This window comes from Phyllostomus discolor, chromosome 5 (genome assembly GCF_004126475.2).
Source record: "Phyllostomus discolor isolate MPI-MPIP mPhyDis1 chromosome 5, mPhyDis1.pri.v3, whole genome shotgun sequence".
NCBI classification, from domain to species: domain Eukaryota; kingdom Metazoa; phylum Chordata; class Mammalia; order Chiroptera; family Phyllostomidae; genus Phyllostomus; species Phyllostomus discolor.
The window spans coordinates 167230590-167249725 of record NC_040907.2 but is presented as its reverse complement, the minus strand read 5'-3'; the positions used below and the strand labels follow the sequence as shown (position 1 = coordinate 167249725).

Genomic DNA, 19136 nt, shown 5'->3' with positions numbered 1-19136 from the left:
CCAAACAAACAAAAACCCCCAAGCCATACAGTTTAGCCACGAGGCTTGGCCTCTGTGCCCCTTTGCAGTTCCGACTCTTAATGGAGCCCAACAACCTGGCCACCGCCTCTCTGAAGCCTCCCTTGTAGGTAGGAATCCATCCTCCCGCCTGGCTGACCTTAAAACGCTTCTGCTGCGCTGTTGGCTGCTCTTACCGGGTTCGGGCTCGGGTTCAGCGGGGCCAGCAGCACACCGCGGACGGCCGAGCCGGCCCCTCGGTGCACGTTTGCAGAACCACCTCTCGAGGCAGTTTCCCTGGGACCCCTGAGCTCGGGACTGAAAAAAACCTGTCTTCACCGCCACCCTTGATGAAGTTACAAGAGCGGGTACGAACTCAGTACCGTTCTCCTACAGAGGCCTGCGGTGGGAGCAGGGGAAAGAAAAGCGTACACTTAACTGCGCGCTGAAAAAAAAAAAAAAAATCCTAGAGGGCTGCAGAGCCAGTGTGAACGTGGCTTCCCACGTGTTCCAGCGAGACTTCATTCCGCCCACATGATAGGTCCGTATACACACAACCTTAAGCCTGTGCACACCGCTGCCCAAAGGTTTTGTTTTTGTTTTTTTTCCACTCTAAGAATTACATAAGGGGGTAGGAGGGTATTGCCACTGCACCTTACGCGGACTCGTGAAGTCGTTTTAATGGAGGGAGGACTGCTCCTCTTGCCCCCTTACCCCAGGAAATAACGGACGGGGAAACCTTTGGGCACGTGTAAGGAAGGTATTCTACGAAGCAGGCTACCGAAGCTGGGACCTACTTGCGGAAGAACGAGCCCGAAGGACGGGGCCGGCCCTGGGGAAGCCGGAGGAGAGGCTGGAGGGTGCAACTCCCGGGTCACTCCCCGCCCGAGGTCCGACTGAGCTTCGCAGGCCCGTCGCGCGGCACGGCGGTTGGCGACTGCGGGCCGGACGTTCTAACAGAGGGCCGTGAAGACCTGCCAGTTCGGACGCCATGCGGAGCCAGAGCACACACCGAGCCGCAGTTGAAGAAACCGCTCTCGGGGCTGGAAGGAGGCGGAGCAGCAACTCGGGTTGAGCCTAGTGAAGAGTCTTAAAATGCATGCAGCAGGCCTCGGACAGCCCCCTGCGCCAGGCACTCTGGGATTCGTAGTTTTTGTCCGGGACGGCTTTTCGGACCACCTCGTTCGCCGGCCTTCTAACATCGCCTTTATTCTCGCCCTCCCCGCCCGGCACGCCGCCTCCCCGGTCGCCGCACGTCCTCACGTACGACTACACTACCCAGAAGTCTCTTCTTCGCGTCCCGGCGCGGCGCCCGGCTCCTTTGGACTACAGTTCCCAGAAGTCCACTGGAGAAGTGCTTCCCTCTCTCCTTTCCAAGACCACAATTCCCAGAGACTTCAGTTTCACGGCGATTGTCTTCTTACTCTATTTCTTCCTGAGCTGGCCAGGCTTCGAGCGGCCAAGAGGCGCACAGCGACGACGTGACCCCTCGTAACCGGACACGGGGTTCCCGCAGCGGCCCTTTTCCCCCCTCACTCAGTTATCCCCCTCGCAGGCCGTCGCGTCTGGCCTGAGCGGTGACCTGGCGGGCCGCGCCTGCGCCGTGCCCCGTTTCCTGCCTGGCTGGTGGCGGCAGCCATTTTGTTCATCCTCCTCCTCCTCCTGCTCCTCCTGGTTGGAGCGCAGTGTCCGGAGCAGGCTGGGGGGAGAGAACCCGAGAGCAGGGTTCGGTGCCTTTTCCTCTGACCCCCTCTGGTGCCCGGAGTCCCCCTCCCCTTCCTCCCCACCCCCTCCCCTCCCCAACCCTGCCCTCCCCCTTGTCCCGGGATCACTCCGTCGCACCCACCATGATGGAAGACGACGGGCAGCCCCGGACTCTGTGAGTACCCGAGATGAGGGGTGCCTGGCGCCGAGAGGCCCGGGCACCGCGGGACGCTGTGGGAGGGAACAGGAGAGTGGGGCCGAAGCCAGGACTTCCGGCGGCTCCCCGGCCGGGGTAGCGGGGACGCGAAGTGCATTCCTCATTTGTCCCCTTTTCCTTGGGAAGGAAGCCCTCCCTTCCCCCAACAGTCACTTCCTGGGGCCTGGGGCTTGTTTCGACCTTTTTCTCTCGTGCCCCTCTTTGCACACTTTTCCCAGGCTGGGTTTCTGCACGGCAGAGGCTGTCAGGCCCGGGAGAGGTCCAGCTCTGCTTGAGGGGCCCTGGGCTGGGCCGGGAGCTGTCCCCTTGGGGGCAGGGCCTGGCAGGGGTGGGACCGGGGGTGGGGCCGCATCCTGCGAGCCCCGACGAATTAACACTCCTGTCGTCCGGGTCCCCCTGCTCCATTCGCTCCCAGCTCTTCTCCCGAGCTAATCTCTCCGAAGAAGCTGCACACTCTTCGGCGGCTCAAGCCCTTACTCTCTGCCCCCACGTGCCCCCGCCCACGCTGTCAGACACACTCGCCAAGCGCCCGCTACTTTTGAAGCGCGAAAGGGATGCCTCTGGCCGCGGGAGCATCTTTCGCTTCTTGGATAACGAAGTTTACTTCGAGCTCTGCCTACGCTAAACTGACAACCGGTTGTCAAGTTGCATTTGCCCTTTTGGTGTTAACTCTTCTTAATCTGTTCGTGTGTCGAGACCTTCCGAGTTGGATAAAATGGTGCCTTTTTATCCACTATTCGTTGTGTGTCTTTTAGGCGCTTTTTCTTCTAGCTTGCTGTTGCTTTTTACCTGGAGCCCAATCTAATGAATGAATTTCATCTTCCAACCGCTGACACGAGTTTCCTTCCTAATGAAGACTGATGACTCAGCGTTTGCGTTCCTTTCCGGATAGTGTGTCCCTCCTTTCTTTTTCCCTGCACTTTTTTTTTAAGTCAGTAATTTCTAATTAAACGTTTAAATTGGGAACCTCTCGTTTCCCTACCCTCTGGAAGCTCAGCACACCTACCTCCAGCGCAAGGGGTCAGATCGCTGCTTTGTTTTCTCTTGCCGCTGCCTGGTGTTAGGATCACAGCTCACCTGGCTCTGCTGTTTCACGGGGGAGTTACTTGTTGGGGAGTAGGTGAAGGTGGGTGGGAACTCAAGGAATCGGACCAGCTTCTCATCTCTTTAGTACTACCAAAGAGCAGTCCGCTCCGTCAAGTACATAGCTGTTCGATATTGATCCAGATTTTCCTTTTGTTTTGGCGGGGTTTGCACTTTTTCATTCCTACTTTTCTGCCTCACTAAAGCATTTGCCATCCTATTTGGAGACTCTGAGGGCAACTTAAGAACACCAAATGCTTGAATGAAAAGCCTGCTCAGTGAAACTTTGTTTTGTTCTGTCTTTCATTTCAGCCTTCTTTTCCCAGAACAGAGAATTAGGACGAATTGAAATTTGTCTTTAACATCTCTTGGAGCCAAGGCCTGGTATTTAGTTAACAATGTGTACTGGGTGGAAGCATCTGGGAAAGCTGAATTTAGGGCCTCGCTAGCGTGTATTTTAAAAAGATAAAAGTTACACTGTATCTAAAACTCTGAACTGTCATCATTGCATCATAATAGCTGCTGAATAATTGGTAGATGCTCATGGCATATTTCTCACTAACTATCTGCTCCTCGTGAGGAGACATTCTTGTTTTTGCCATGCTAAATAATGTGCTATTTCAATACTTTTAATTCATGTACTTACCTATCTTTGCATCTGCCTTGTCTTCATCTCCATTGTACCTTAGACTTTCTCCAATAGACTGACAAGGTAACTTCTTTGAGACTTATTTCCTACCTCCAGTTTCCTGGTCTCTTCTCAAACACACTGAAGTTGTCTGTGTTTTACAGCTGGCTAGAAACGCGACGTGTGCCCACATAAGTAAGGAAACGTCCTGAGCGTCGGCGCACCCGCGTGTCAGTCCACGCTCACCCCTCTGTCCTCCTTGTCCTCCTCCCACTCTCCTCACGGGAAGGGGTGTTTTTTTTTTAGACAAAGACCGCTCCATCTTCCTAGGTCTTCCCCCTGCAGCACTTAGTTCACTGCCTGGAAAATAAGAGGTATTCAAACATTTTACAATGATTATACTTCTTTTCATTAAGTTAGTGTTAAGTCCATTTTTAAAGAACTCCTGATTGTGGGCAGATATGCCTGTCATCTGTACGTGGTGCTGTCCGTTGATTTTATATATATTTAAAAATCTTCAAATGTAAAATTTTGAGGTAAAAGCAGATGTTTTACAACTGGGATTTTTTTTTTGGTCAGATTTTAATTTAAAAAATGCATAGTAGTTTTTTTTAAGTGTTTATTTTACATATTCTCAGAATATTTTAGATACAAGTAATGTAATGAAAACTTTGAACGTGACTTTAGAAGTTGGTATCTGTTAGGGTTTTATTTGTTCATTTATGGAGCTCCTTTTATTTTACATTGTGACTATGGATTAGTTTTTCAATGGCTAGTATGTTTTAAAAAAATGTACTCTTTACAAAGCTTATCTTAAACTGTTCCTTAAATGCCTGTGTGTTACTAGTGAGGTTTTTTTCCTGCAGACACACACAAGCTAAGACATATGGTTCTATCATCAGAAAACAATATGGTGTTTATAGCCTAGGTAGGTCTTTAAATATTCATTACCTACAGTATTACTAATTTATTTATAGTATTTAAAGTGGTATAGAATTGCTTTGATGTTGAGCCTAAAGTTTTTCATATAGTTGCTTTAAAGGTCTATTTTCTGATGCTCTCCGTTCTTAATTGACGATTTATCTGGGGGTGATGTGGGTTGGGTAACTGTGACCTGAAGCAAACGAACAAGACAATGCCGTGTGACGCTGGTGTTGGGACGAGACTGACCAACACCGGCCTCGGCCTCGCAGGACCCAAGTTTCAGCCGTGTGGCAGGTGGCTCTGCGTGCAGTGATTGGAGTCACGGTATATCTGGGTGTGTCACGCAGCGTTAAATTGTAACAGCGCCCCGTTGCCATTGACTCGCTCATCCCTCTGGTATACCGGAGTGAGGAGGAACGGTGACTCCGGGATTGTACCCTGTCATGCAATGCCATCTTTCAGGCTGCTCTTCCTGATGCTCGGTCAGAAGGAGGAAATTAAGCAAAGTGTATAAACTGAATAGTTGAGGGCAATGGCGGAAGAAAATGCTACTAAGTCCCATTATAAAATTGGCTTGCTACGCCATGGATTTGGCTGTATTGTGGGTTTAATTAAGCTCTTCATTCAACTTAATTATATTCTCTGTTTATTTAAAATATATGTGTGTGTCAATATAGCCCTTATCTAGTTGGTCAGTTCACTTGGACCTCCTGTACCTTTTCCACACCCTGCCTCCTACCTAAAATGAAATATTGACAGATTGATTGATTCATTAGAGGCCCATTGAAGGGTATTTTTACAAAATCTCTTATATAAGAACTTGTTAAGAACAAAAGCAAAAATGTTACTTTATTACAGAAATTTGGCTACAATGTGTTTTGTGAAAGTGCTGGTAATTTCAGCCCTGTGGTGGGGCCACTCTTTTCAGAGTGAGAGCACACTCAGTGTTGAAAAAGTGTGGTTTGTGTTTTCTCTGAAAGGCTTAAAAATCTGCCTGTTGGGACGTAAGAAGGAGTTTGGCAATGTGAACTTTTGTCTCCTGTGAGACTGCCAAGTTCCTAGTCTCCAATTGGATTTTAACCCTGACAGTAGGGATACAGGCATCATTTTCCATTGTTAATGCTTTAGTTCCTACAGTTCCTGTTCTTAGAAGACAAAATAGACCTAAGGTATGCCTTCTTTTTTTTCCTTGAGTTAAAAATCTTTTTGGAATTTCCTAAGTGTTTACTCTTTGAATTAATCTCTCGGTACAAAATTTGTCTTTTTCTGTTATTTTTATATATGTTTTTCAAGTAGAAATTTTATATTTAAACACTTGGAACACTTTAGAATATGTGAGTGCTTCATAACCAGAGCAGAGGGAAGTTTGCTGTTTTACCACAGAACCTTGAGTGGAGATGTTTCGTGCCATTTCATGCCATTCTAAACTTAGATGAGCAGTTTGCTCTTGGGTGTGGGTGCCTGAAATGTACGTGAATATATCTAAGTGTGCCTCTAGAAATTCTTCAAAACCTATAACTGCTTGGAAATAAGTTGACTTGAAATAAAAATCATATGAAACACCAACAGCTTTAATTGTGACTCTTACAAGTGGAAAGTAATTAATACCCATGTAGCTTTTCCTGAACAAATCAAATGTTTTAAACAGTAATGAAAATTTAAAACTACTTAAAATTTGTGTATCATAACGATCATTGTTTTAACTTTGTTATATCTAGCTTCAGTATGTGAAAATTGGTTTTATCCACACCAATTCTTTTAAAAATCCGCTAACTCTTCAGGTTAGATGAGGGTAACACTCAAGGAGGCCAGGGTTACTTGTTCATTTTCTTTGTAGATAGGTCTGCAAAAAGAAATTATTTCATGCACGCTTGCTCACAAACCCCTGTGAGTTAGAAAGGGACAGGCAGGTGTCTGGCCAGCTCATAACCCTGCGGCCTGTCACTGCTGCTGGAAGAAGTGTGCCCCTGCGTGGCCTGCCGGTGGGTCTGTTCTGATTGTAAGGGAAAGGTAGCATGACGGGGCCTAAACCAGCCTGTCACTGGTTTAGTCTCCCCTTTAAGTAACAGTGGGTTTTAGAGCATGTAAATTAAAGGTATTAGTATCCATTGCAATGAAACTCTTAGATGAACTGCAGAATTGCTATTCATTCCTAATCAGTTAATTTTAATTACACATCTCCTTACCTGTCCCAGTCTGTTTTTCCCTTTCAAAGTGTTCCATCTTAAAGCGGTCCTGTATTTAACGTGGTGACAAATGATGCAGAGTTTACTTTGATCTCAGTGCTAAGTGTTCAGGTGTTACATGTTAGGAAAATAAAGACTCATGTCTATTTCCTTTGCCAAAGAAACTGTGTTAATTTTTACAACTGTCGTTTGCTCAGTGAGGTTTGTAACAGGCAGATTTTAAGAATTATACTCTGAGTACCAAAAAGACTTGAAAGTTTGAGAATTAAGTAAACTAAATTAAAAGAAGTCTGTGGCACAAGAGAAACCAAGGTGGTTTTCTCTGGGTGGTGGTCTTTTTTCCCTTACTCTCTTTTTAAAGAATTTATCTGGGTTTTAAATGTCTTTTGCAAAATAATATGTTCAATTTATAATTAAAAGACAATCCCAATTTAAATATGCATAGTCAGAAGTATACCTGTGTTTGTCTTAATTTTTTTCTGAGTTTCTAAAGAAGTTGTTATATTTGCTTTATCTACATAAATGTGTATTTTGTTGATTCTGATGTGTTTTAGGCTAGGAAACTTTATTACTTTATTCTGCTCTTCTAAAACAAGACATAACAATAGCAATTTTATTTATACTTTGGTTGAAGGTCTAAGATAAACTCACATTATAGTCCTTTATATCTAATAATCAGGTGTTTTGATGAATCATTTTGTGTGTATGTGGGATACATTTTTTTTGAGATACATTATTTTGAATTGTGTTTCACACCCTGAAATTGTAGTTGAGACTGGTTTAAATTTTTTGTTATTTTTATTACAACAAATAAGATGAGGAAACACTATGCTTTTGGTATGCAAGGTTATATTGATTTGTTCTTTATAAAGTGTTTTGAGGTTGTACTTCAGTGGCCTAAGACTGTTTGTTGCTTCCCTAAATAAGGAATAACCTTACTTTCATAGGATCAGGATTAATTGGAAAATTTTTATTGAAGACAGAGCGAGTTAAAGTGAACTAAAAGGTGATGCGTTACATGATAACACGTTGGAGCTGAAGAAAAGAGCTGCAAGAAAATTGCTGATGTTTCTGTTTTCTTGCCCAGATACGTAGGCAACCTCTCCAGAGATGTGACAGAAGTCCTTATCCTTCAGTTGTTCAGTCAGATTGGACCCTGTAAAAGCTGTAAAATGATAACAGAGGTAAGACCTCCCCAGTTCCAGTGCTGACAATGGGCATGGTGGTGGTCAGCGTTTTGAGATACTGAGTTGGTTTGTATTATCTTAAAATAACTTTTTAAGCCTCAAGTTATTCTGATGGAGAGATCTGTGTTTGTTGTGTTGACTTATTACTTTGATCTGACTGACAATCTAGGTTCGGAAGGGAGTTTTCTTTTCGAGGACAACTTACCTCAGTGTTGAAAAACCAGGTGACATTTCATGCGATTCAACAGGAGTGTTATGGGTTCAGATAGTGTGCGTTTAAGTTCAGGGTTGGTGTGTGTGAAGGACACTCACTGGGTTAGCACCTGCATAGTGCAGCGATGGGCGCCTTGTGTGGTTTTAGTAGACACTACTGACCGAGCAGCCTGTTGTGGTAGGGGTTTAAATTCTTAGCATAATAATTTTGTTTTCCTTTTTTTTTTTTTTTTTAAAGAAAACTACTTTTGATACTTTTGTGGTTATGACTCTGGCAGTATCCAGTGACACTTGTGTTTCAGTTTATTCTCTTCCTCTTTGTTTTAATCAACACATTTTTTTTGGTATTATTTACTGTGTGCAGGGTATTACGGTAAGTGCTAGGGAAAGACTGGTGAATGGGCTTCTAGCCCCAGAGAGTTGTCCAGTGTAATGAGGGGGACGGAGGGGCTCGTGGGCACTGATGATACAGGGTGATGCGTGCCGCGGGAGCAGTTTCCGGTGCGGCGGGAGCACGGTCCCCGCGCAGGCTGAGGCCTGGAGAGGCCTCGGGGGAGCCAGTGTCCAGGCTGGAACTGACGAGGGTGGTAATGGGCACTGGCCAGGAAGCAATCAGAGGGAGAGGGGAGTCCAGGTCGAGGAGCGTTGACCTGCTCTGGCGGATGGAGTGGAAGTCCTGTGAGAGCCAGGGAGGGCATGTAGACGTTGCAGCAAGGGTGGAGTTCCCGGGGCGGGGGGGGGGGGGGGGGGGGGGGGGAGCTGAGTAGTCCTGGAGGTGCGGTGGGACAGACAGGAGGGCTCAGCAGCGGCCGGAAGCTGCTCTGCTCCAGAGTTGGGTTACGTCCCGAGACGGGGGAAGTGGGGAAGAACCTGTGAGGCACATCGGCCTTTCCGTCTTTTTTCCTGATGGTCCTCCTCAGTCTTTTCTGGCGTATTATGGTTTCTCTCCTTCCTAGCTCTGATCATTTATTCATTCTTTTTTTTTTCTTTTTCATTAACCAGAATTTATTTTGTGCTAGGCAACATTCAAAGCTGGGACTGGGGAGAGACTGGGACAGTTCTGTGATGGAGCTTGGCGGGCTGGTCTCTGTGGGCTGGGTGGCGAAGGGAGGTGTCGCCTCCTGGAGCTGAGACAGGAGTACCAAAATAGTGCCATCAGTGCCAGGAGCCGGAAGCGTAGGGCACGGCAGATGCAAGGGTCTTGAGTTGGTAATGAGCGTGGCGTGGCGGCGCGATCGCAGTCAGGATAGCTGGAGGCTGGTGAGTGGGGGCAGGCATCGCGACATGAGTCTGAAAGAGGTGGGCAGGCAGGGCTTGGAATCACATAGGGCAGTGCAGTCCATGATAGAGACTGGCTTTTACTCTGGTTGCCCTGAGGTTTTAAATAGGGTGATGCTTTCTGGTGTGTCTTTTTAAGTTACTCTGTTTGGAGAATGACTGTGGGGAGAATGGATCGTTCGGGCAGGAGCGGCAAGAAGGAGAGCAGCCGGGTTGTTTCACTCGTCTAGGTAAGAGGTGACGTGGCCCTGTTCTCTAGAATGGTGGCCGTAAAAACAGGTGTATAAATTTGGGATGCATTTTGGAGGTAGATAGATACAATAAATAGGACTAAGTTGGCTGTGGGACACAGTGGAAAAGAAGACATCAGGAATGACCCTGAGATTCTTGGTTGTGTGGTTACATGGATGGTAATGCTGTTCATTTGCTACAATGGGCATGACTGCGGGAGACGCGGGACGGGTGGGAGGAGTGGTGGGATCGGGAACTGTGTTTCGGCAATGCTGAATTTAAGGTGTGCGTTAGACAGCTAAACGGACTTTATAGGTAGCCAGTTGGATAAACTAGCTGGGAGCTCTAGAGAGCCAGTGCCGACGACACCAGCTTGCAGCAGTGTTTGAGCCACGGGGCTCGGTGGCATCTGGTTCCTGGATCAGAGGGAGTGCTGAGGAGAATAGTGGGGGGGCCCCGGGGGTGGCAGCGCTTGGGCAGTTGGAGTCTGAGTCCGGGATGAAGGACTGCCTTTTGAAAGACCCCCTCCCCCGCCCTGCACCCCGCAAGGAGCAAACAGAAAAGCCCAGAGAGTCTAGTGGCATATAGAGAAGAATACTTAAAGGAGGGCAGGGGAGTTGTCAGCTGTTCTGAATTCTGCCTGCAGGTCAAGGTGAGGACAGAAGAGGGACCGCAGAGGAGGTGGCAGGGAGGTCATCGGTGACTTCCACATGCAGTTTCCGTGGCAGTGGGTTTAGGAGAGAATGGGATGTGAAAAACTGGGAAGGGTCGCTAGAAAATTTTTGTGGAACATTTGATAAAGATTCAGTGTTTTAAAAAACCTGCAGGAACAGCCATTTTAGAGGTAGAGGGATTTGAAATGAACAGAATTTATCCAAATTCTACAACTCCCACACCTGAATTTGTAAATAGTCGTGAGACCTCGTGTTTCTCTGTCCTGACCTTCATGTCATCCAACAAACATTGGTGAGGACAGTAGTTGAGGACACAGGTGACCTTAGTGTCGCCTGCAGTGGTGTGCTTGGGGAGCTTCCGAAGGGCATGAACTCTGCTAGGGACTGTCGGGGCATTTATCTTCCTTTCGTGCGTTTACTGCAACATATGAAAAATTCTTACTTTTAGATTCTAGCTTTCCCTGTATACTATAATAAATGTATATTATTCAGTCTAAGGCAAACCTAAGTGTTTTTTGAAGGTTTTATTTATTTAGTTTTAGAGAGAGGGGAAGGGAAGGAGATAGAGAAGGAGAGAAATATCAGTGCGTGGCTGCCTCCCATGAAACACCCACTGGGGACCTGGCCTGCAACGCAGGCATGTGCCCTGACCGGGAATCGGACCAGCAACCTTTGGTTTGCAGGCCTGTGCTCAGTCCACTGAGCTCCACCAGCCAGGGCCAAACATTTCAAGTTTCTAATACATCTGCCAGCTGGGATGTGACGGAAGTCAGGGGGGCCCTAGATGGGGCCCCACTGAGTGATGCGAGTGTACAGAACGTGTGCGTGCACGCGCCGCGTTGAGGGGTCCGGCCTGCTGCCGCCTGGATGAACTGGAGTCAGTGTGCGTGAAGAGACTGGTGGCCAGAGCCTGCGGCTGCCGCGGGGCTCCCGTCCCTCGGCTGCGGTTCTCGCGCTCCCCGACAGCGCAGGGCAGGGGGGGGGTGGCACCGGCACCCACAAGCACAGTTCCAGCCTGTTCACCTTGAGCACCCTGTCTTCAGTGAGTGTTACTAGTAAACAAACGTCAGCTTGCTGACAAGAGGGATCTAAGTGCAGTTTTTATTTGGAGTCTTTCCCTTGTTTTCTTTCCTAATTCTTAAGGACAGCGCCATGTGGCCGTGATGGTAGGATTTCGTGTGGGATCGCGTGGCTTTCTTGGCGGTATTAATGAGCATACTTTGCTTCCCCCTCAAGGAAGTGCCTCTGGTTGCTTCGCCACTGTTGTTTTATACGGCTTACTTTGGGTTTTTCTTCTAAAACTTTCCTGGAGTGAAAAACAGTGGTTGTTGAAAAAGCTCTGTATTTTATCTGACATTTTTATATTTTGTAAGTGCAACTAGAATTCCACATTTTAAATATTATTTTTTAGGGCATTTTACCTGAATCATGATGAATATTTTTAACCTTACATAAAAAATATATATTTGTACAGTTGTGTAGCTCTCTGATCTAGGCTGCAGTTTTATAAAATTGACTTTCATTTGGGTTTTTGGGTGATAGAGTTGCTATAACAGTAGTACTACTTTCTCATTGTCTTGCTAAATACTTGCCAATTACTGTCAAGCATAAGGTAGAATATATTTAATAAAGATTTCTTGGCAGTGTTTTTGTGATATAAAATTGTAGCTTTGTCCTGACACATTTTATTCAAAGACATTTTTAGAAATTTTTTTCTTGATCACTGGTGTGTTTTCCTGGTCTTTGAAGACCAAATTCAAAAGTATATTGAATCTCCAGTACATTAATATATTTGGAAAATGGGGAATTCATTTCAACAGCTTGTTTTCTGAACTTTTTCAAGTTTTATTCTCATTCCTTTCTGATCTATAAAAAGTACATAATCTCGTCTCATCATATATAGTGCAAGTTTGTAAAGTTCGTTCATTTCTATATTTTTTTATCATCGTGGCCTACAGTTAATGAAGGATCATGGTGCATAAATAGAATTCACCCTTTTGGAAATAATGTTGGGAGAGAAGAGCAGTGGTAAGGAAGTAGGCCTCCTCCATCAGCCCCGAACCCGAGGTTTCGTTTGGTCTAACACACACTTCCGTTTTACACTCATCACACTTCGCCGGGGTTCTGTAGTTCGGTTTCGTGTTGACAGTCACGCTTCTGTGCTGCCCTGACCGTCCTGCTGAGGCACGACAGTACCCCGCCCGTGGTGTAAAGTCAGGTCTAGCTGTGAATCTTGTTTGTAAAGTGTTAGGCTTTCATAAGCTTATGCAATCTCATCTGTACATTCCTAGCTATCAGTAATGTTTTTTCCTGGATTTTCTTCTCAGCAACCCGATAGCAGAAGGGTCAACTCTTCTGTTGGATTTTCTGTTTTGCAGCATACAAGCAATGACCCATATTGCTTTGTGGAATTTTATGAACACAGAGATGCAGCTGCTGCATTAGCTGCTATGAATGGGAGAAAAATTTTGGGGAAGGTAAGAGAAGAGAATGAGTGTCTGAGTGTATGTATTCGCATGTCAGACTAGTTGGCATTCCTTCTGAGCAAGTGTTTAAATGAATATTCAGCTCTGCTGAGTGATGGTTTTGCTTTATTCAGCCTAGTGCTTTTACAAATATTATCCTGCTTGATAAATGATTTTAAAGTGGTAAGTGTTAGTGTTTTTAATGACATGTCTAATAATTGTATTAAATATAATCTTTATTTTAGGAGGTCAAAGTAAACTGGGCAACAACACCAAGTAGCCAGAAAAAAGATACTTCCAGTAAGTACACCTGCTGCATTTTACTGTGGAAGAGTTCTGAAATTCTTCTGGCAGCATTACCAGCTTAAATAGGGTTTTTCTTCCCTTAGTGTTGCCTGTAAAAGGTTTAACAGCTGACTTCTTAAGTATTTGATCACCAAATGCTTTGATTTCAGATCACTTCCATGTGTTTGTTGGGGATTTGAGTCCAGAAATTACAACAGAAGATATCAAATCAGCATTCGCCCCCTTTGGTAAAATATCGTAAGTATCATAATTAATATTATACTCAGTAGTGATAGGCAAAATTGTGTATAATTAACTTGTATTAGAATTAAGCTTTTCTTTCCCTGATTAGTGTGATTTTTTTGTTTGTTTCATTATTTTTGATTAGTAGATGTTGTTGAAAATGTTAATGTCATTTTACTGTTTTGGGGTCTTGTTTTTATCTAATCCTCTGTATAATATGTTTAAAAATTTTAAGTGATTCTGTTTGTTATCTTTGAAGCAAGATGTTTGGGTGGTAAAAACTATTATAACGTTCAACTTTCTGTCAAATGTTTTCAGTATTTGGTGGGTAAAGATAATGGGTTAACCAAAAATAAATGTGATTTATATTGTGTATTAAACTTTTTATAAGTGGGGGAAAATAGATAAATCCTTGGGTATATTGTGGTTAAGTTGGAAATGTGTATGTTTAATGATAATGATAAATGTGTTTTACTATTATAGCTGAAAAGTAGTACTGTTATAGTATTAAAATGTTTCAATGTCTGAGCCATAAATTTGGGATTAATTAGTAGTTTGTGGGGGTGGGGGGTTTTTTCTGTGTTGTTTTTTTTGTTAGTGGTATTTTATTCTGCTAGTTAGGGCTCAAATGTGGTTTGATTTTTAAAAAGTTTATGCTCAAATTTCACTGTATCTTACTTGATCAAATATTTTGGAAAATTAAAAGTGGTTATGATTCTATAAAATGTTTATCCTAATTTATGTTTTGATTAAGATCTGCTTATTTTATGTATTTCCTGTAGATGTAAATTAAATGTTCTAATATTACTTTACAGGAATATGTTTCAACTAAGAACAACAATATTTTTCTGTGTACAATTTGTTGTTCTATATATAGACTTAATTTATTTGAAAGAAAGATTTAATTCTTAATTTTCTATTTTGATATTTGCTTTGCTTTTTAATCTTTAATGTGGTAAGTAGTGCTGTTTTAAAAATCAGTGTAAAAAATAATACAGGTTGCTGTTTTTCAATCTTTATTTATACCTGAGACCTGCAGTTTTTCTAAGTCCAAGTCACAATTAAAAGTAATAGCATTCTGGTTATTTTGCAGAATTGCTCATAAGAATGGACAGGATCTTGAAGGCTAACTGCAAGGAACTGTGCACACTGGAACTCAGTTGTAGATTTTTTTCTCATTTCTATTTATTCTTATTATACATTATTTATATATACATACTTTAGTATTTACATTTTAACATTCTATATTCAGTGGAGTTCTATATTTCCAATCATTTTAACTTACTCACTAAAATTTCTGTGTAAATTTGTTGTTTTCGTACTGGTGTGCTTAGCATTGTTGTTAGTTTTTTATTCTCCTTTCTTAAATTTCTGAAAATGTCAATTTTTCAAAATTTACAGCTGCCCAAACTCCAAAATGATGATAGAGAATTGACCAAGAAAAATAAAGAAATCTGTTAACAGGCCATGTATGCCTTTTTAATTCCTATTTTTTCCTCTTTTTCAATTTTTTAATATTTCATATATTTTGTATCACTAGGCAGAAGACATTTAACTATTTAGAGATTGCATGGTAAAGTAGTTAGCATTGTTACAGTAATTTATAGAATCAGTAAACCTTAGAGGACACTAGCCTATAGAGTATTAGAAAAGGAAACTATTGTTCCTGTTAATCTTCAGATTTGAGCGTTTAGTTTAGAAAGCACAGGCTATTTGATTAGGTTGCATGTTTATTACATGTTTTTGTCCTACTGCTTTTTTCTAACAGGTAAAGAAGCGTTAGGGAGAGTTCAGGAATGGTTGTAGTTAAATAGGGCTAACTGAAATTTTATTTAAAAAAATGCTCACAATACAGTGTGTGTGGTTCCTTTTAGTTTTTATTTGGAGAATAACTCTTACTTCCCTCATTTAGCTGTGCTTCTTTTCACAGGGATGCCCGAGTAGTTAAAGACATGGCAACTGGAAAATCCAAAGGCTATGGTTTTGTGTCTTTTTATAACAAACTGGTACGTTCTTTCAGCTCAACTCAAATGTAATACAGAATTTAGTCATTAATTAATCTGAAACTCCAATATTCTGAGATGTTAACTACAAACAGCTTTGGTGTAGTTTTTGGTGTTTTGATAATGGAGTATAATTCACCGACTCTCCACAAGCGTGGAGATAAATAATAGCTGGTTATAAGGAGAGTGTCAGCACTGCCTTTGTGCTTCGGCGAGGGTCAGAGGCAACGCCGGAGCAGATGATGTGTTACAATGAAAATGTAACGATGATGTAAATGAACATTGACGCAGTTCATCTTGATTTTTTAAAGCATTTGCATTAACTATAACATGAGATAGCAGAGTAGACTTTATTAGCATTTTAGAACTGTTTCTAAATTAAACTTAAACTTAAATTACCTGCATTTTATTGAAGCAGATAAAGGATAGGAGTCCTATACTTTGCTTAGATTCATTGAAAATTCAAATTCTGAGAGTCTAAACTCATTTTTTATTGGCAGTTATTTTATGGCATTCTACTATAACGTAGAGACTTCTGGGGGGGGGTTGTTTTTTTTTTTTGTTTCGTTTTTTTTGTAATCGATGGGGTTATGGTGTTTTTCTTGCACATTTGAATTATAAATTTCCCTGATGCTTAACTGCTGTCCTGGTATTTTGAAATCTATAAATAATAATAGTTTTTATTAATGGCTTGATTTAAATCCTTTCCTGTGGTAACTAGCTCAGTTTTGTTTAGAATGTCTAGCGAATCCATTTACTGATAAGATTTACGGGATCCAACAGTGCCAGCATTTTGTTTCGTCTTACTGGGTATCTACACCATTATTTTCTGTTTGAGTGCTCTCCCTTTCTCTCTCTCTCTCCCCGTAGGATGCAGAGAATGCAATCGTGCACATGGGAGGTCAGTGGTTGGGGGGTCGTCAAATCAGAACCAACTGGGCCACACGGAAACCGCCTGCACCTAAAAGTACACAAGAAAGTAAGACGCGCCTGCTGTGTACAGTGGAGTTGTGGCCGCTTCGCACGATCGTGTATTAGTCTAGTCTTACTTTCTTAAAAATTTCATTAGTATCGCAAGACTCATTTCATCTTGAGTATAATTGTCTGAAAATGATTGGGCTTTGATATAAGTATATTTGGAGCTGTGAACCAGCTGATACTGTAGATCAAATCACAGTATCAAGAAAAAAATTCCGTTTTTCCCCAAATGGGGCATATTTTAACTAAAATATAGTAGTTGTTTTATAACACTGTACAGCCATCAGCATTCTTGTTCTCTCTGTGCGTATAGATAACACTAAGCAGCTGAGATTTGAAGATGTAGTGAACCAGTCCAGTCCAAAAAATTGTACTGTGTACTGCGGAGGAATCGCGTCTGGGTTGACAGGTACAGTGTTGGTTTTCTGACCCCCTCCTCTGTGGGGCTTCGTCACCGCTGGTACCGGTGTCGTGGTACACGTGAACCTTAAGTCGTCTTTTTGGATGTTTTTGTTTTTCAGATCAACTTATGAGACAAACATTTTCACCATTTGGACAAATCATGGAAATAAGAGTTTTTCCAGAGAAGGGCTATTCATTTGTCAGGTAAAATTTTACTTGCAATACTATTACTCTTGCACGTGATCCATCCCTTTCGGTGGAGGTAGCTGATCCCCCCAGTTTGTTTTGTTGGCACTTCTTTGTGGTGTAGCACTTCAGACTGCCTGCATAGTGTACTGTGGGGTGCCGGTACCAAGGTGGTGCTTGTAAACTAACGAGTGTCTGTTATTTATTGTGTGAAATTCTTTTTAAAAAAAGACACACCAAAAAACCTGACTTTTTTTCTCTTAGATTTTCGACCCACGAGAGTGCGGCCCATGCCATTGTCTCGGTGAACGGCACCACGATCGAAGGACATGTTGTTAAATGCTATTGGGGTAAAGAATCTCCTGATATGACTAAAAACTTCCAACAGGTAATTCGATTTTTCACAGCACTTCTTACGGTTTCTGTCTTACATGTCTACATAAATGCTTTAGAAACTGAAACAAAAAAATAAGGCATATATCTGCTTTCGGTTGATTTTATTAATGCTATTTCAAAAGTGATTATTTTGTGGTATTAACTGAATCTTAATACTTTCTTTTCGCAGGTGTCACCACCCCAATAAACTTAGACAATGATAAATAACAGAGTCCTATTCACATAAGGGTGCTTAGTTTTTCTCTTCCTTGTCTCCCACTTTCTTCAAATACTGTGTTCTTACTTGTTCCCTAAAACAGCAATTTGCTTTGTCCTAGGTCGACTACAGTCAGTGGGGCCAGTGGGGCCAGGTCTATGGAAACCCGCAGCAGTACGGGCAGTACGTGGCTAACGGGTGGCAAGTGCCGCCCTACGGGGTGTACGGGCAGCCGTGGAACCAGCAAGGGTTCGGAGTAGAGTAAGTTTGGGTCTTTCCCATGTAAAAACAGGCACAGTTCTGACAAAAGACAGAAAAAGGTGTTTTCCTAGGGAGGGTCTATTTAAATTAAATATACTGAACTATTTGGAATTACAAACACTTCAGAAATCTTATGAAAAATGATTCATGACGCTAAATCTGTTTCTTACTACCTAGGTGAAAAGAGGTGGGGGTAACATTTGGCGTGCCCTGCTACCTCCATAAGCAGTTGGTGGAATTTGATTTCATTTCTGACATACTATTTTATCAACTTGCTTATTTTTGTATGGAGAAGATTTTTGTCTAGATAGGTTCAGAAATTTAATGATTCATACCTGTTGGCTGTGTCAGAAGTCAGAGAGTTACCTGATTTAAAAAAAAAAAGTAGCTTGCTTCCCCGGCTGGGTTGCCCAGTTGGTCCGAGCATGGTCCCTGCACGCCAGGGCTGCAGGTCTGACCCCAGTCGGGGCACCGCTAGGAGTCAGCCAGTGAGTGTGAATAGAAGTGGAACAACAAAGAGATGCCCCCCCCCCCACTCAAAATAAATAAATAAGTAAATTTTAAAGGAGCTTGTTTTTTTGTTGTTGTTGCTGGAGTGGGCTGGTCCTTTGTACTTTTATCCCCCTGGGTCAGCCCACTCGTTCCTCCTGCCTTCTCTTTTCAACATGAAGTTGCATTTTTAAAGTTTCTTGTCATTGTACAATATCGTGTGTAGGTAGATGATGTGTTGAGTCATTTCGTCATTTTTTAAAAAATTAGTTTTGAGATACTCTTCAGAGAAGTCATTGTGTTAAGTTGTGGTTATTAACAAAAATTTAAGACCGATATTGTAATACGTATTTTACATATACAGCTATGCATCTTTTTTTTTTCCGCTCTTTATCATAGGTTTGTTGATTTCTTGTCTATTCTGTGATTTTGCTGTGCTTGATTTTTATATAAATGTATAGGTAATTTTTCCTTTGTGTTTACTGAGGATTTTCCTTTTTCCTTTCCAAGTCAATCACCTTCTGCTGCTTGGATGGGTGGATTTGGTGCTCAGCCTCCCCAGGGACAAGCTCCTCCCCCCCCTGTAATACCTCCTCCTAACCAAGCTGGATATGGTATGGCAAGTTACCAAACGCAGTGAGCTGGGACTCTGAACACGGTTGTAATTCACGATAGCTTCAGTTTCCTGTGACACTCTGAAGACATGGAAGTAGACATCGGAAAATGGAAATATTTATTTTAAAAATGGAAATGTTTGGAACCTTTAGCACAGCTTTGCTTTGGTGAAGGACACGTGTCTTCTAGTTCTGCCTTTTTAAGTTTTTGTTCATGATGGATATGAACATGATTTTTCTTTGTGTACAAAAACTAAAATAAAGTCAATAAAGACAATTCTGACTACAAATTTTGA

The 19136-nt window shown here is 42.9% G+C and overlaps 1 protein-coding gene and 1 long non-coding RNA gene across 12 annotated transcripts in view; one reads left to right on the top strand and one right to left on the bottom strand.

Annotated features, from left to right (window-relative positions):
• The window catches only part of LOC118500920, an 11368-nt gene extending 10125 nt beyond the window's left edge, over window positions 1-1243 (bottom strand). The window contains exon 1 of the long non-coding RNA XR_004903504.1: window positions 1177-1243. This is a non-coding gene — a long non-coding RNA (uncharacterized LOC118500920). The remainder of the gene's footprint in view (window positions 1-1176) is intronic.
• Window positions 953-19136, top strand: TIAL1 (TIA1 cytotoxic granule associated RNA binding protein like 1). Of its 11 annotated transcripts, none has more exons than XM_036027383.1 (14): window positions 1678-1876; window positions 3936-4003; window positions 4496-4557; window positions 7827-7923; window positions 12650-12799; window positions 13033-13087; window positions 13243-13330; window positions 15246-15321; window positions 16189-16297; window positions 16610-16705; window positions 16818-16902; window positions 17149-17272; window positions 17598-17737; window positions 18737-19123. In XM_036027383.1, exons 4-14 carry the CDS (start codon window positions 7912-7914, stop codon window positions 18864-18866), a joined length of 1065 nt encoding a protein of 354 aa, XP_035883276.1. In that variant the 5' UTR covers window positions 1678-1876; window positions 3936-4003; window positions 4496-4557; window positions 7827-7911; the 3' UTR covers window positions 18867-19123. The 11 variants fall into 11 exon arrangements, with proteins under 11 accessions (XP_028367292.1, XP_028367293.1, XP_035883281.1 ...); XM_036027387.1 differs by having other exon boundaries at window positions 1749-1876; window positions 3919-4003; window positions 12701-12799; XM_036027382.1 differs by having other exon boundaries at window positions 1749-1876; window positions 3919-4003.